Source organism: Vigna unguiculata, chromosome 2 (assembly GCF_037176805.1).
Source record: "Vigna unguiculata cultivar grain cowpea cultivar isolate G323 ecotype 2 chromosome 2, ASM3717680v1, whole genome shotgun sequence".
Lineage (NCBI taxonomy): Eukaryota > Viridiplantae > Streptophyta > Magnoliopsida > Fabales > Fabaceae > Vigna > Vigna unguiculata.
This window is the reverse complement of record NC_140793.1, coordinates 30,168,154-30,185,315: the sequence shown is the minus strand read 5'-3', so window position 1 is coordinate 30,185,315 and position 17,162 is coordinate 30,168,154. Positions and strand designations below refer to the sequence as shown.

General features: G+C 34.1%; 2 protein-coding genes across 2 annotated transcripts; both read right to left on the bottom strand.

The window, feature by feature from the left end:
- Window positions 1–6,565: 6,565 nt before the first annotated feature.
- On the bottom strand, window positions 6,566–10,311 carry LOC114174060 (Protein kinase superfamily protein). Its single transcript, XM_028058802.2, has 4 exons — window positions 9,697–10,311; window positions 8,039–8,818; window positions 7,179–7,226; window positions 6,566–7,100 (listed from the first exon to the last, which is right to left on the bottom strand). The coding sequence occupies exons 1-4, from the start codon at window positions 9,877–9,879 to the stop codon at window positions 6,801–6,803; spliced, it is 1,311 nt and encodes a 436-aa protein (XP_027914603.2). The 5' UTR covers window positions 9,880–10,311; the 3' UTR covers window positions 6,566–6,800.
- Window positions 10,312–13,136: 2,825 nt separating this feature from the next.
- Window positions 13,137–15,038, bottom strand: LOC114173999 (Transmembrane amino acid transporter family protein). The gene has a single exon (XM_028058719.2). It carries the CDS (start codon window positions 14,793–14,795, stop codon window positions 13,527–13,529), a length of 1,269 nt encoding a protein of 422 aa, XP_027914520.1. The 5' UTR covers window positions 14,796–15,038; the 3' UTR covers window positions 13,137–13,526.
- Between the last annotated feature and the right edge of the window lie 2,124 nt (window positions 15,039–17,162).

Genomic DNA, 17,162 nt, shown 5'->3' with positions numbered 1-17,162 from the left:
ATAAATATATGACAAATTTCTAATCAAACCAAATTAACTTCTTGTTATTTTTTTTATTATATCATTAATTATATTTAATTTAATTTAATTTAATTGTTATATAAACAGCAGTTTCCAAGGAATAAATGATGGAATGAAAATAGACATATTTATATTTTACAACATAATATTAATAAATAATAAAATAAAATATAAAATAAAGTATAATAAATAAAATACTTGTTTATTTTTTATTTTATTGTTTTTTAGTCTATTACCTATTGTATTTATTTTTTACTTTCACATGTTTTTGTTTTTGTTTATAAGGAGAAAGAGTAAGTTAGACACAAATTTCTTATCTTCTTTACTTTGATTTTTCATCTGATTTTACTTTTATTCTTAAAGAAAAAATTAACTATATTTTCTCTTATTTGATAATGAAATATTAGTTCAATAATTAACATTATATTTTTAATCTCACGAGCTATTATATATTCATCTTTTTATAAATATAAAAAAAAAAATAATGTATTACTTTTTCTTCATAACAAGTTTTAATTATGACTCAATTATCATACATTTTTTCATTTAGTAATTGGGTCTTTGAATTCTTTATTTGATTATGATAAAATATTTTTTAAACTTAAACTTAAAAAAATATATACATTGATGAAAAATAAAATAATAGATTTATATTTTAAAAAAAATAAATTCAACTCCTTAATGTGATTTTGAGAAAAGGTCTTTAAATATATCATATATGAATATCTAATATATGATTTCATTTTGTAGTTATAGTTATTTCTTTTGTATATACAATTATACTAAATTTTATATTAATTTATATTATAGTAGTAATAATAGTTAAATATATGAAAATTTGGTGTATTATTTTGCCTCCCAAAATTAAGGGTGGGCAAAAAATCCAATTTTTATGATCCAATCCATTTTTTCTATGATCCAATCCATTTAATATCCATTTTATTAAAAAATCAATCCATTTAAAATCCATTTTATTGGATCTGGAGATCAATCTAATATACATTTTATATATTTTATGGATTGGATATCCATTCTCGAAATCTAGATTTTCAAAATGGATAATTCAAAATATCCAATCCAAATTTTCACTTTATGTTTTTTGTTAGGTGAGGCTAAAGGTTGAGACGGAGTGACCCAAATTTAGTCGTATTTGATTGAGTTGGCGTGATCCTATACAAAATTTGGCAGAATTAGGCCAAATTCTGTCAAGTCGGTCCCGATCGAGATTTGACCTGGTTGGTCCTCGACAAAATTTGGAAGTATTCGACCAAATCTGTCAAATTCTTTGGTGTCAGCCCTATGGACACAAATTTGGATCCACATCCATTATTTGGATTCAAAATGGATATGGATTAGATTTTCGATAGGGCTGACACTATATAATTTGGCAGATTTTTTGTCGGGGCCAACAAGGCCAAATTTCAGCATGGGATGAACTTGGATGACTTTCGAACGAATTTCGGTCGAGGACGACGTGACCAAATTTGGGCCAAGGTTGACTCGAGAAAATTCCAAGCGAGATCAACTTGACTCGATTCGACTGAATTTCGGCTAGGGCCGATTTTGCCTAATATGACCAAATTTTGGCCAGAGCCGACTTGGGCAAATATGGCCACATTTGGGCAAGGGCCTGATCAGTCAAATTTCGGTCAGGGTTGACTCCACTAAATTCGTCGGTTGGGACCGACTTGACTTAATATGACCAATTTTTTATCACAGCCGACTAAGTTGAATATAGTCAAATTTTGTTCGAGACTTACTCGACCGAATACGGCTAAATTTGAGCTAGTACTGACTCTACCAAATTTTGGTCATGACCAACTCGACTGAATTTGGCCAAATTTAGGTTAGGACCGACTCGCCTAAATATAACCAAATTTCGGTCGCGATCAACTCTGCCGAATACGACCAAATTCAGGGCAAGACCAACTCGATCAAATTTTGGTCGAGGCCAACACGACCAAATTTTGACCGGAGCCGACTCGACTGAATTCGGCCAAATTTCGGTCGTGGCCGACTTAGTTGAATACGGCCAAATTTCACCCTAGGTCGTCTCAGCCAAATACGACCAAATTTGGGTCAGGGTCGACTCAGCCAAATCTCAATCGCGGCCCACTCGATTGAATTCAACCAAATTTTAAATGGAGCCAACTAGGATGAATACACCCAAACTTTGGTCGTGGTTGTCTCGGTCGAATACAGTCAAATTTTGTCTAGGTTGACTCAGCCCAATGCAGTCAAATTTGGGTCGGGCTGAACTCAACCGAATACTTCCAAATTTTGTCCAGGACCAGCTAGGCCAAATTTTGATCGCGACCGACTTAACAGAATTCGGTCAAATTTTGTATAGGGTCACGCCAACTCAATCAAATACGACTAAATTTAAACTAGTTGGTTTCAACTTTTAGCCTAACCTAACCAAAAATATAAACTGAAAATTTGGATTGGATATTTTGGATTATCCATTTTGAAAATCTAAATTTAGAGAATGAATATCCAATTCATAAAATATATAAAATATATATCAGATTGATATCCATATCCAATAAAATAAATTTTAAATGGATTGAATTTTTAATAAAATAGATATTAAATGGATTAGATCATAGAAAAATAGATTGGATTATAAAAAATGGATTTTTCTCCCACTCTTGATTAGAATTTTGTGACACATCTCTTCACATATTTAATGTCAGAATAGAAAACCAAAAAAAAAATATTGTCTGCCAACTTCTAAACACTTTTCTAAAATCATCCATGTAATGATAGCAAACATCTGCAAAAGCTTCAAATTACTTTTGTTGTATAAGGTTAGTTTTCCTATTTCCGATAAAATTATGTCCTTTTCTCTTCCTTCTTTCGATTAATAAGAAACTATTATTTGAAGAAGGATAAATAGCAAAGAAGAACCTTAGCTATACTGCAACCAGTAAACCAAAGCACCATTATTTTATGAAAGAATCAAGTATTTCAGTGCAATAATTTGAGACGTGCTACGTGGGACGTGGAAGGTGAGACGTGAGACGTGCGACGTAAGACGTGAGGGTGGGATGTGAGACGTGGGACATAGGACGTGAGACGTGAGACGTAGAACTTGTGACGTGAGATGACGTAGTACGTGAGACGTGATACGTGAGATGACGTGGTACCGTGAGATGTGAGCCGTCAGTCGTAAGACGTGGGATATAGGACGTGAGACGTGAGACATGCGACGCGAGACGTAAGACGTGAGACGTGAGACGTGGGAGGTAAGCGTGAGACGTGGAAGGTAACATGGGCATAATACATGGGACATGCAACGTAAGACGTGAGGTGAGACGTGAGACGTCAGATGTAGGACGTGGGACGTGAGACATCAGATATAGGACGTGGAACGTGAAACGTGGGACATGGGACGTAGGACATGAGATGTAGAACGTGGGACGTGGGACGTGAGACGACGTGGGACGTGATACGGGAGACGTGAAATGTAATACGTGGGACATGAGACATGAAACGTGAAACGTGAGATATGAGACGTAAGATATGAGACGTAAGACATGCGAAGTGAAACGTGAGACGGGAGACGTGAGACGTAGGATGTAGGACGTGAGACGTGGTAGTTGAGACGTGAGACGTGGGATGTGGAACGTGGGACGTCAGATGTGAGACGTGAGACGTGAGACATGAGCCGTTAGACGTGTGACGTGGGACGTGGGACGTGAGACGTGAGCCGTTAGACGTGTGACGTGGGACGTGGGACGTGAGACGTCGAAGGTGGGACGTGAGACGTGAAATGTGTGACGTGGGACGTGAGATGTGAAACGTGGGACGTAAGACGTAGGACGTAGGACATAGGACATGAGACGTGAAACGTGGAACGTGTGACGTAGGACGTGGAACGTGGAACGTAAGACGTGAGACGTGTGACGTGGGACGTGTGACGTGGGACGTGTGACGTGAGACGTGAAATGTGTGACGTGGGACGTGAGATGTGAAACGTGGGACGTAAGACGTAGGACGTAGGACATAGGACATGAGACGTGAAACGTGGAACGTGTGACGTAGGACGTGGAACGTGGAACGTAAGACGTGAGACGTGTGACGTGGGACGTGTGACGTGGGACGTGTGACGTGTGACGTGAGACGTGAGAGACGTGTGACGTGAGACGTGAGACATGAGACGTGCGACGTGCAACGTGCGACGTGGGCGTGAGACATGAGATGTGAGACGTGCGACGTGCGACATGCGACTTGCGACGTGCGACGTGTGACGTGAAACATGAGACGCGAGACGTCCGTAAACACTAAACCTTGAAATTTATATTCATAAATTTTAAACTTTACAATTTAATTAAAAAATTTAGATGTTTAATAAAAGAATTGTTAATGTATCCATCAATTTGTACTAACAAATTTAAATTTTACTTTTGTAAAAAACTGTATTAATAAAAAGATATTAAATACGTATAAAAGTGAAAGAATAAAAATACGAGGGTAAAAGTAATAATTAATGTTTATTTAACACCTAAAAATAAAAATTATGAGGATAACAACAATAATTTATATTTATTGAACTCCTAAATGAGTGGAAGGAAGCAGAGGATGATCTGAAAAGTTAAACTAAGGATGAACAAAAAATCTAATTTTCATTATCCAATCCATTTAATATTCATTTTATTAAAAATCTAATTCATTTTATTGGATCTGGATATCAATTTGATTTACATTTTATATATTTTATGGATTGTATATTCATACTCTAAATCTAGATTTTCAAAATGGATAATCCAAAATATCCAATACAAATTTTTAGTTTATATTTTTTGTTAGGTTAGGCTAGAGGTTGAGACAGCCTGACAAAATTTGATCGTATTCGGCAGAGACAACCACGAACAAAATTTGGCTGTATTTAGCCTAGTTGGCTCCAGTCAAAATTTGGTCGAATTCAATCGAGTTGGCCTCGATTGAGATTTGACCGAGTCGACCCTGGCCCAAATTTGGTCGTATTTGGTTGAAACGGCCTAGGATGAAATTTGGCTGTATTCAAATGAGTCGGTCACAATCAAAATTTGGCCGTATTCAACTGAGTCGGCCACGACCGAAATTTGGCCAAATTCAGTCGAATTGACTCCGATCAAAATTCGGTCGTGTTGGCCTCAACCATAATTTGACTGAGTTGGTCCTAACCTTAATTTGGTCGTATTCGGCAGAGTCGATCGCGACCGAAATTTGGTCATATTTAGGCGAGTCGGTCCTGACCTACATTTGGCCAAATTCAGTCGAGTTGGTCATGACCAAAATTTGGTCGAGTCGACACTAACCCAAATTTAGCCGTATTCGGTCGAGTAAGTCCCGAACGAAATTTGATTATATTCAACTTAGTCGGTTGTGATAGAAAATTGGTCATATTCAGTCAAGTCGGTCCCGACTGACGAATTTAGTGGATTCAACCCTGACCGGAATTTGACTGATCAGGCCCTAGCCCAAATGTGGCCATATTTGGCCAAGTCGGCTCTGGCCAAAATTTGGTCGTATTAGGCAAAATCGGCCCTGGCCGAAATTCAGTCGAATCTAGTCAAGTCGATCTCGACTGAAATTTTGTCATGTCAACCTTGGCCAAATTTGGTCACGTTGTCCCTGACCAAAATTCGTTCGAAAGTCATTCAACTTCATCCCATGCTGAAATTTGGCCTCATTGACCCCGACAAAAAATCTGTCAAATTCTATGGTGTCAGCCCTATGGACACAAGTTTTAAAAAATTTAATTTGAACTTATTTTATGAAAAATAAATTTTGGATTTTGAACTTGATCCAAATATTTATATCTGGATTTAAACTTGATCTAAATATTTGGATATGGATTTTTAAAAAATTCAATCTACTTTTTTTAAAAAAGTGGATTTAGATCGAAAATCTAATCCAATTATTTAGATCCAAAATGGAGGTGGATTGGATGATCCAATCCACGATCACCCCTACCCAAAATTATTAGCCATGATCCGTTATTATTCTTGTCCGATCAGAATTCTTGAGTAAGTTTATATTTAAGGAGAGATGCAAATATACTTATATATGGTGGTGTTTGTTTGTAATACTTGAAGGATGATTAGCTATAATGTAACTAGAAATGCGGAGTTACAAAATTACTGTGATCGTTCAATTATATTATTTATGTGTAATGATAATATATTTATAGAATTTATAGAAATATATAAAATTTTTTTTTTTTAATTTCATACAATTTGTGACATTTTACTGTAGTACAGTGTACACACGTTCCGTTCCCTTTTTTAATTTGATCTCAATTTTACTTTAGTGAAAAGAAACTGTAAAGGGCCGTTGGACCTTCTTGGGCCCACCCATCATTGCTCCCAGGTTCCTAACATCATTTCAATCTAGAACAGTCCAAAAAACGATAAACGCTTATGCTTTTTTTATAGTGTGAAATATTTATCATGACTAATCCTTATCAGAAAATCTAATTTTCCTTATCCACAACATTGGTTAATTACGTTAATCAGATTCTTTCTTTTGATTTAGGAAACTTAACTCCAAATTCAGATTAAAGGAAAAGCTGAGACTTGAATTAAAATCATGTGATGATGTAATGAATTGCAACATATGAACAGTATACAGGCAAATTCTGGTGTCAGATATATCAGTGGAGGAACAAAATTCTTTGCTGATTTACATCTTTGAAGTTAATAAACCATTAGAAAGAATCTTATTGAAGTTTGATAAAAAATAATAATATGACAATCAATAGTTCATGTGGAAGGAGGGGCTTAAAGATGTGACTATGCCTTGGACTGTGAGATCTGAAGGTTGCTCATTCCAGCATGCACTTTTTCTCGAGCAGTTTGATTTGGAGGGTTCAGCCATGGATGTTCCAGGCACTGTCTCGCAGTTGGTCGCTTCTCAGGGGCAAAATCAAAGAGTGGTAGAAGAAATTCTGAAAACTCTCGAGCATCATTAGCTGAAAATTTATATTTATCAGTCAGCAATTTGTCTAGTGGACAGAATTTTAGCCTGCGAATCCTTTTTAGATCCCCATGCCTGTCAAAGTAATCCTTGGATTGAGCTCCTCCAATAGCAATCTGCAACTCACAAGCATTAGATATGGCAGAATAGCTCTTCAAGAAACTATATGAACAAAGTGTTCAGAGTGTACTCACCTTCCGGGGCATCTTTCCAAGGAGTTCCATCATCAGGGCAAGGTGATCCTAAAATCAACAAAATGCAGATTTTAGTATTCTGCTAAAAAAATCTTTAGGGTAGATTTGTGTTCAATTACATTAATGACCGTGGTGATTTTTTCGTTCCTTTTTGTTGATAAACAGATCAAAGAATATCAGCTAAGATTAAAAGCTTCAGCTTTGGAAACTACAGTTTGATAGATTTCTTACTGTAGCTATTTTCAAGAGTTGTTGATCACAGATCACAAGCGTGAAACTTTCAATTTCACCCTATGATTATAAAAACTCAAACACAACCAGAAACAAAAAAAAAAAACTTTTTAGTTCCACTCACAACAGGGCTGTAGCCTGTAAAAGGATCATAAAAAGATGAAAACATGAATACTTACAGATATAAATTGTTACATAAGATCTCTCGTGTGGCACAGAAGAGACATTATTATAAAATAATCTTGGTACTTGAGACAGTATTTTGTCGAAACTAGTTTATCATGAGCGATGCAAAAAATGCTTTAGTAAAACAGTACAGAAAATTTGTCAAACTGACATCTGGCTTACTGGTTTAACAAGGTGATTCAATGAATTCTATTCTTATGTATCTTTCACATATTCCACAATAGAAGTAATATAAGTGTATTTGTAAGTATTAGCGACAAATATAACAAGATTTAACCATTTTTTTCAAATCGTTTCTGATAGTATTGCTACCTTCAAAAAGATCACACGCTTTACACCAAATTGAAGCCAAAGGAACCTCCTTAAAAAATATGGAATTACTTATAAATGCATAAGACTTCAAAACGTAACTAAGCATTATAGTATTAATGAAATCATCATACCTCATCCTCACTAAAACCTTGTCCACCCTTTGGTGTGAACAACATATCTCCAGTGGCTAGTTCAAAAACAATGCAAGCAAAAGACCACATGTCAACAGGGAAAGAATAGCCAGATATCAGTATAACTTCAGGTGCTCTGTACTGTCTTGTCTGAATTTCTTCTGCAAACTGCTTATCAGCCCAACAAGCATTTCCAAAATCTACTATCTTGCATCTCACATCAATCCCATTAATGTTTCTATCGGTGTTTGCAACATCTTCTCCCATTGTCCCTCTTCTTCCGGATATCTTAGCAACTGCGGACCTTGCTCTCCTTTTCAACCTTTTCTCAATAAGACTTGATACTCCACCATTTGTGTTTCCCTCAGGTCGCTCCAGAATTGGGGAGAGTCCAGATCTTAAAGGGTCTTTGGCAGGATCAATGGTTGAACATAGAAGAATGTTTTCAGGTTTTAGGTCAGAGTGGATTATACCAAGATCAGTATGCAAGTAGTCCAAACCAACTAAAACACATTTGCAAATCTCTCTAACTTTATTCAATGGAAGGCCTTTGTAACGGTTATATTTGATCAAGCGAAGCAAGCTATCGCCCAGAAACTCAAGGACCATGCATAGATGCTGTCCATTTGGACCATTGTGCTTAAAGTTGTCAATCAATTGAATTACAAATTTTGAATTTGATGGGTCACGGTCAGCAATGGATGAAAGAATATCAATCTCATGAAGGGCAGCCTGAACAAACTGAGCCGCACTTTTCTGGATCTTGAGTGCAACAAATGACTGAAAACCACAATCTAAAAATTAGACAAAAGTGCAAAAGAAAAATGAAAGCTGGTGCACAAAAATAACAAGAAAATACCATTGTTTGGGGAGGTTAAGGTAATCTCTGAGAATAAACACACAACCGTACATACATGTTTAACCTTCATACAAGGTTTCTGAACCAAAAGCACACATAAATGAACAAAGGATGAAGTTGGACGTGATCAATGAAGAGTGTCATTGTGCATATGTGTACAACTTAAACTTATTTTCTTCTTGGGATTTGCCCAATTTTCTGCTTTCTAAATTCAAGCACTAGCAAGAACCTATAACTAACTACAAGTTATGCGATTTATGGTTAAACACCAGTGTCACGGTTACCAAGATGCTTAATACACAAAATCGTCACCAAATCAGAATCAAGCCGTTCAAACAGAAGCAGCAGGGGCACATTTATTGCCCCTCTATATACAGACAAATCTATCACCCATGTAAACCAGGTGGTCACATTCTGTGAGGACCATTCACCATTTCCCGTTAAACCAACATGCATAGATTCCTTTTTATGACACAAGTTGAACAAAAGAAGGAATCATAGATTCGTATTTCCATAGTGGCAAGCAATCAACATCAAGAAGCCAAATAATCTCAGACACAAAACGACATAAAGGTGCCCAAACAAGAACCGAAGATCCCGGAACCTCCACAACATTCGAAGGAAGCAAATTTCAAACCAACAAAACACAACGAAAATTTCCAAACCCAGTACACTCATCACAGCCCAAAATCCAAACCCAAAAAGGGTGGTCTCAAAACGACGCCTTTTTGCAGAAAACAAAGAAAAAAAAAACTGACATAACAAACGGAAAAAAAAAAAAGATGGGTAAGAAACATACAGAAGTTTTAGTATCGTAGGCAAGCCAGACGGTGGAGAACTGACCCCAACCCAATTTTCTCTGCGCTATGTACCTGCCGCTGCCGAACTGATCGCCGACTCTGACGGCGTGGTACCCTCCTTTCCGGTAAGAGTCGAATCCCTCATCGTCTTCCTCCGACCCCGACGACGACGAACACGACATCACCTTCTGATCTATTCAGATTCACCCAAAGAAACTCAAAATCTGATTCTTTCTTCAAAATCCTCCACTGATTCGCCCTGCTTTTCCCTTTTGATATATCTTCTTTAACTCGGAAATTGCTTGGACGCGAAGTCTTTGTTTAGGAGGATGAAGCGTTATTATATTTGCGGTGTGTGAGGCTTTTGTTTTGGAGGATGCAATTCCTATTCCTTATTCCTCCACTTTTTTCTCTTTCTTTCTTCATGTGATGTGTGGGTCTTCCATTTTTCCTACTCCAATTTCATAGCCCTTCGTCTTTATCATTCCCTCTATGCCCTTCGTTTTCCTCGCTTGGTTTACCTCTGTCATTGACTATTTTCGGGATTCCATAATTTCAACTGTCTGTTTCCAAGTGAGGTGGAGCAATCATACTCTGAAACAGCTTTGTGGGCTTCTGTCATTTCCAACATCATGCACCTTTTTTTTTTAATGTATGTCTTTATGGTTTCTTTGTTTTTCTAGGGTTCCTAGGTAATGACATGGTTAATTACTACCACAACCAATAATTTCATGGGTTAATTTAGTAGTAAATCTTAAAAGTCTTGGTTTATTTATTCGGTTTCATTTTGTTTAGATTTGATTTGACTTGTTAGTCTAATGCGCCATCAATAGTGTTGAACTAAAAGTTCATGTTTTTTCTTACTTTTTGTAATGCTACTCACTTAGAAAGTGCTTATTATTCTTCTCATTTATGAATTGTTTCAAACACCTTTCAAACATTCATTTAATACCTCTCTACTACAGTTTCTCTCTAACATAAAGCATCATCTCTTAGATATGATTGAGGAGGATCACACTGGCACATGGCATGACAGTCTCAGAAAAAAGAGCTACTCCATTCAAAGTGTTTCATTAACTTTTCCATTTTAATGTTGTGGTATTTGTAGCTGAATTTGTTTACTGATGGTAAGTTCTTAAACTTTATCAGTCATTCTTTTTCCCTTTTAAGATTTCATATACCTGTGAAGCTGGCAATTAATATGACAGTAAAATGGAGTAGAATCAATTGGACGCAGATTCTGTTTTAGGTTGGTGTGGTTAAAATAAAATCACGTGAGAAATTATTTGTAGCTTCTTTTGAAATTTGATGGACCTAAAAGCTGAAAAAATGGCATGAAAAGCTAAATGTGTAAGTAACATCATGAGTGCAGAGAGGATTTGTTTTATTTTCAGTGTTAGAGAATATGTTATGCTTTATAGAGTTTTATTTGCAGCATTTCTCTAAAAACTAATTTATAATCTCTTTGACAAGTGATAAATTAATTTATAATTGATAAGTTGACTGTTACAATATAAGTTGTTAAGTTATATTCTAACCTTAACTTATTAAATTACAAATATTTAATAAAATTAATTGATAAGTTTGTTGAAAAATGTAGAATGAGATAAAGTGACATGATGTATAAATTTTATTATATAAATAAAATTTGTGTTTTTAGGAAAAAAAACAAAATTATTATATAATTATAATTTTATATTTCAAAACTTTTTATTAATTTTTTATTTTGTCATTTAGTTTTATTTAAATTAATTTGATCTTTTTAATTTAAACTGCTGTTTTTTTTTTACAAATTGTATTGTGTGTAGTAATAAAAATATAACTATATAATATGATTTTTTTTAGTTAAAATGTTTTTTATTAATATTTCCTTTGTTTTAGGTAAAACTTACCTTATCAAAATTTTGGTAAGATAAGTTTGATTCATTTTTTTCCTAAACACAAATATATATATATATATATATATATATATATATATATATATATATATATATATATATATATATATATATATATTACTTGTGTTACAAACTCTTTAAAATACACGTAAAGATCATTTCCTTTTGAAATTGTCCGATTTGATTAATATAGATTCTTTCGATATGTTTTTAGTAAAATATATATTGTAATCAATTTTAAAATTGTTTTTATTATACATCAGTTTTTAAATTGTTATATATATATATATATATATATATATATATATATATATATATATATATATATATATTAACTAAGAAAATTGGATCGGATTAGTTAAGATATTCAAAGTGTTTTTATTTTTTCTTTCTTCTTTATCTCCTCTTTATCCACTCTCATCTCCTCACCTTTTTTGTCCTCTTAACATTTTCTTAATGCATTTTTAATTACACTTTTTTAGTTCTTATAATATGTTATTCAACCTGTCTTTTTAATTTTTTTATTTATTGTCCTTTATTACTTATATTTTATTACTTATATGACATCTTAAATCGATTTACTATTTCTTCTCTTGAAATATTTGATTAGACTAACTAGACCTATCACAATATAAAGGCTAAAAAGATAAAAAAAAATCAAAATAACGTACTCACAAAAAGGCAGACTACCTGAATCTATCACCACGATATATATAAATATTTTTTTTTTTACATTTTATGTAACATAACATAACACAACTTATTACTTATCTATGATCACTTATGTATTGATTAATTATTACATTCACAAGTTGATATATAATTTTATTGAATACAACGTGAAAGTCTATTTTTAATGGCTTCTTATATTGTGAGATCTCAACCTTTTTAAATTTTAATTTAATATAAAGTTATTGAAATGAATATAATTGGTGGTGTGATGTATAAGTCCAACTATTAGTTTATTAAAAGTATGAAAAAAATATGGATATTTATTTAAAATAGGAATGTTCGCATGCTATTTTATTAAACATATAAGAAAGACTTGTGTCAATTTTAAAATTTTAAACTATAAAAACGAGTCTTTCATAAGTGTAATTTTTCCTGAACTAAATGGACGAACTACCTTTATGTAGTCTGATGTAGGATTTAAGTTTTTCTTTCCTTAATTTTTTATGGGTCACAGTTTGCATAAAGTTTCAATTCAATCTTCATTTCAAAGACTGTATAAAAAAAATCATGAATTGCTGTCTTTCTTTATTGCCCTCTATACACGTTGATCCACGTTTCTTTTGCAATGATTTAGAACCATAAATTCGGCACTATAAAACTGTAATAATTGTTTTCTGGTGTTAATGCTGTGAAACAATTAATTCTGCAAAATCTAACTCAAAAAACAGTGACTTTTTTGCTCAAATTCAGGTTTTACAAGTAAATAAAAGACAATCAACATGGTCGCCATTCTAGACCCATGCTTGCATTGGTTCATTGAATGTGAATCATCTCTTGGAAGGTCTCTCTTTGATTCATAGAAGCAGAACTTCAAAAGGAAGAAGAAATTTTAAACAATTAACTAATGTAATGTTTCTCAGACAAAAACCTTTTAGATCCATATGCTACAACTTTCACAAAAAATGAACCAACAACAAAGAATTAGCATGCCTTTATTGTAGCTGGTGATGAACAAATCACTCAGCAAATTGAACACTTTATTCAGGAGCATCAATTCCAACTAGAATAATTCCCTTCCAAGAGAGCAATCAGCAAGAATCACTATCACGGAAACAAACATCAAGCATATACTTAAAACATGTATAAGCTTAGTTTCTCCAATGTATCCAAAGAATCACAGACATTTTTGGATTACCATTACTCTCCATTCATCAGTAGATTCAGAAGAAAAAGATACAGAAAAGTTTTGAACAGAATGATTAGGATGTGGGGGAAAGAATCTCCATCACAGAAGTGTAAGTGCCAGAAACTGCAATCACAAACCCAAAAACCACAATTGCTCCATCCCAGACAAAACAACTCCAACCCAACTCATCCTTAAAAACAATAAGATGAAACATCGCAGGCAGCACAAAACTCAACACAACACACACACTGCTTCCAACCAGGGACAAGAAATCCGCAAAATTAGGCACCAAAAGCGCAACCAAAGAAATCAGCAACACCATGAGCCATCTCAACCACAAGCAGTACCTAGACCCACAGAACCTTCTCTCCATCACCTCATTCACAGGATTCATCATAATCGGAAAAGTGAAAAACAAATTGATACAAAGCCCCAACTGAACCAAAAGACTAATCACCCCAGGACCCAAATTGGTGGTGATAATACCCTTAGTTTCTTCCCCAAACGCAAAGTAACCTAAACCCCCAAACAAACCAAACAGCACAGAAATCGATCCCATCCCCAAACCCAAAACCCTACCGAACTTCTCCTTATACCTCGCCTCACTTTCCAACGGCAGAACCATTCCGATTCCCTCAAAAGCATACACGGCCACACCTATGCCGTACAGAAACACAGACAAACCCCCGAACACTTTCAAATCGGGTTTATTCTTAACAGAAACAAAAACATCCTCGACCATCACAACACTCTTCGCAGCGAGATCAACCACGTCAGCGAAGATACTCAACGGAGCCAAATGAGTCAAAGTGCGAACCGAAATCAGTCCTAACTGGAAGGGGAAGCAGGCCCAGAGGAACAGAACCTTGGGGGTGAAACCGAGGAAAACCGGCGTCGTTTCGTTGTTGGTGAGGAACGCGAGGGTGGAGGAAATGAAGATGAGGTAGCTGACGCAAAAGCCGGATTGGGAGAGGACGATCATGGCGTCGACGGCGAAGCGGCCCACTGGGCCGCAGATCGTAAAACCCAGGTCGCCAAAGGAGGTGATTTTGGTGAAGCCCGTTAAAGATTCGAGTTTGCGACGCGTGAGGACGAGGAGCATCATGCAGTGGTAGGTGAGGAAGGCGACGGAGAAGAGCATGAGCAGGCCCATGAGCCAGCCCGTTCGCTTGAAGCTGTAAGGGAGGCCCAACACGCCGGCGCCGACGATGGAGATGAAGATGTTAGCGAAGGTCTTGAGATTGGAGGACAAAGCTGGTGCCTTTCCCAGGAGGGGTGTGTCCTCTCTAGGGTAGGGTGGAAGGGTGTAGGAAGAGGACCCTTCTTCCTTGGAGAACACCATTGTTTCTTTCTTTCTGTTACTCCACACTTCTCAATTCTCAACTCTGTTCTATCACAAATTACGTGTGAATCGCTTCCTTGTCAGAAATTTGGAATACTGCAACAGAGGGTGCTGAATTTGATGCTAAAGTTATGATATTTTTGGTGTTTCAATTTCAATATATATCACCATTATATAACACAACAAGTAGGGTTGTTGGATAAAGTATTGTGGTGGCGGCTATGTTTGTCTTTTGACAGGACTAATCTTACTTGTCGTGTTAGTTTCTCTGTAGCTTTTATTTGATTTCATTTTGTGGATTTTATATAATCTTGTAGTAGTTCTTCAAAAGTAGGGTATTTTTTTTCCTTGTTTTTGTCATGTTTGTTATATAAAGGAGATCAGTGATTCTTATTATATTATTTTATGTTTAATATGCAATGATAAGGTGCATGCATGGCCATGATATTTTATTGGTTTTTCAATAAATATATATATGACTCTAACGGTTTACCCGTGACAGGTTGTTTAGTTAAAGTTGTATAATTACTGTTGCTATCCAAAGTCCAAAGAGATTGCAGGTGAAGTAAGAAACTACCCAATAAAAAGAGAGCAAAAGAGGTTTTGGATTAAAAAAATGAAAAAGCTCTTGAAGTAATATGAGTGATTGTTTCCCTTCAAGTAATTATTTGACCTCATTCTCTTCAAAGTCAAGTCAGATCTAACTCTTTTAAACTGTGAAAGGTTAAAAGAAAAAACTAAATTAATACACACGTGTAAACATAAAATAATCACACTTTTTATTCTAATATTAAAAAGACTATTACATTTAAGGAGTGTTTATAGCTTCTTATAGTCAACCTCCTATTGTATTTGAATATATCGATTACTTGGATCTTATTCTAAGAAAGTGAGATCTTCCACTCCCATGAAATTATATGTTCTATTTAAAAATGAACTATACTCTATTTTAATTTGAATGAAACATGTTCTTATTTTATATTCAATATTTTAAAAAATTGAAGTTTTCAAGTCACTGATGGATCAACCAAAATAGTTGAAAAGAATAATAATAACTTTTCCAACATTTGATTAGACACCGATTTAAAAAAAATCAATAGATTTTGGGTATTTTATTGTTTTTAAATTTTCTTGGAAGTTATAATTTCATTAGATTTTTATGACAGGTTGCAATATTTGCAAATTGTATCAAATCAAGATTATTTAGAGTAATATAATAATAGTATTGTAGTGGGGTACTCCCCTGTTTATGGTACTTATTAATGTTAATAAATAAGCAGATATAATATTTCACATTTTTGTTATATCTATTTTTTTCTTTCTATATTTACATATATTCTATACAATCTTTAGGACAGGATTAAAAATAATTAATAAATAAGGTGATATTAAATAAAGTCTGATCTCAATATTTATTAATGTAGTTTTATTTTATTTAAAATATAAAAATACCTATAAAAATTATACAATTATAATGATAATTTACATAATATAATTTCTCTTATATTTTAATGTTGCCAAAAATGAAAATGTAATAATTAAACTTAAACTTAAATTAATAAAGAAAGTAACAAGTGAACATAAAAAAGTTAAGCATTCTGGTATATCGATTATTAAATAATAAAGTGTTAAACATATAAAATTATTTTTTAATTTTGTTTTGTGTATATTAAATAAATAATTAATTATAACTGTATAATATTTATGAATATTTATGCCCTCTAAATAAAGTAAAATTACAAGATTTCAACAAACATAAATAGAATTAATGATCATTGATTATACCAAAAAGTCTTTTCCCTTAATTTTTTTATCCTTTATATTTTATAGCATCTAAAGTTGTTCAGTTTTCCATTTTTTTTTCCCCATGCATTCTGCAACATCTTGAAACTTTTCTTTCTCACATATTCAACACACCTATCTCTTACATATTGGACCATAATAATATTTTGATTTGGCAACAAGAAGTTTTGTCATTGTGAAAAAATCCAACTTGTGAAGTTCTTGGAAGGTCTGATATACCGTTATAGTTTTCGACACCTGAAAATGTTTCAAACAATAAAATCAATCCAGAATTTCTCAAATCTGGACAAAATTGACATTTAAAAAAACAAGATAAAAAAGCTAAAAGTTCAATTCAGACAACCAAAAAAGACAGTAAATCACCACATATCTTCTTGATATTAAGAAGATTGTAGACATATTAGTTGTTTTAGAGATTCCTATTTCAAGTGATGAACACATTAAAATTATTTTAAATGGGTTATTCGGTGAATATTACAGCTTCATCACTTCCATTTTGTCTCGTGTCAATCCTTTGTTAGGATTATAAGGAGGGGTTTTACTGGGGAGAACAACACCAATGAG

Coding starts and splice junctions, on each gene's coding strand:
- LOC114174060 (XM_028058802.2), bottom strand. CDS start 9,879: ATGTCGTGTTCGTCGTCGTCGGGGTCGGAGGAAGACGATGAGGGATTC. Junction 7,227..8,038: donor AAGGTTTTAGTGAGGATGAG/GTATGATGATTT, acceptor TGTTGATTTTAG/GATCACCTTGCCCTGATGAT. Junction 7,101..7,178: donor TTGGAAAGATGCCCCGGAAG/GTGAGTACACTC, acceptor TGTGAGTTGCAG/ATTGCTATTGGAGGAGCTCA.
- LOC114173999 (XM_028058719.2), bottom strand. CDS start 14,795: ATGGTGTTCTCCAAGGAAGAAGGGTCCTCTTCCTACACCCTTCCACCC.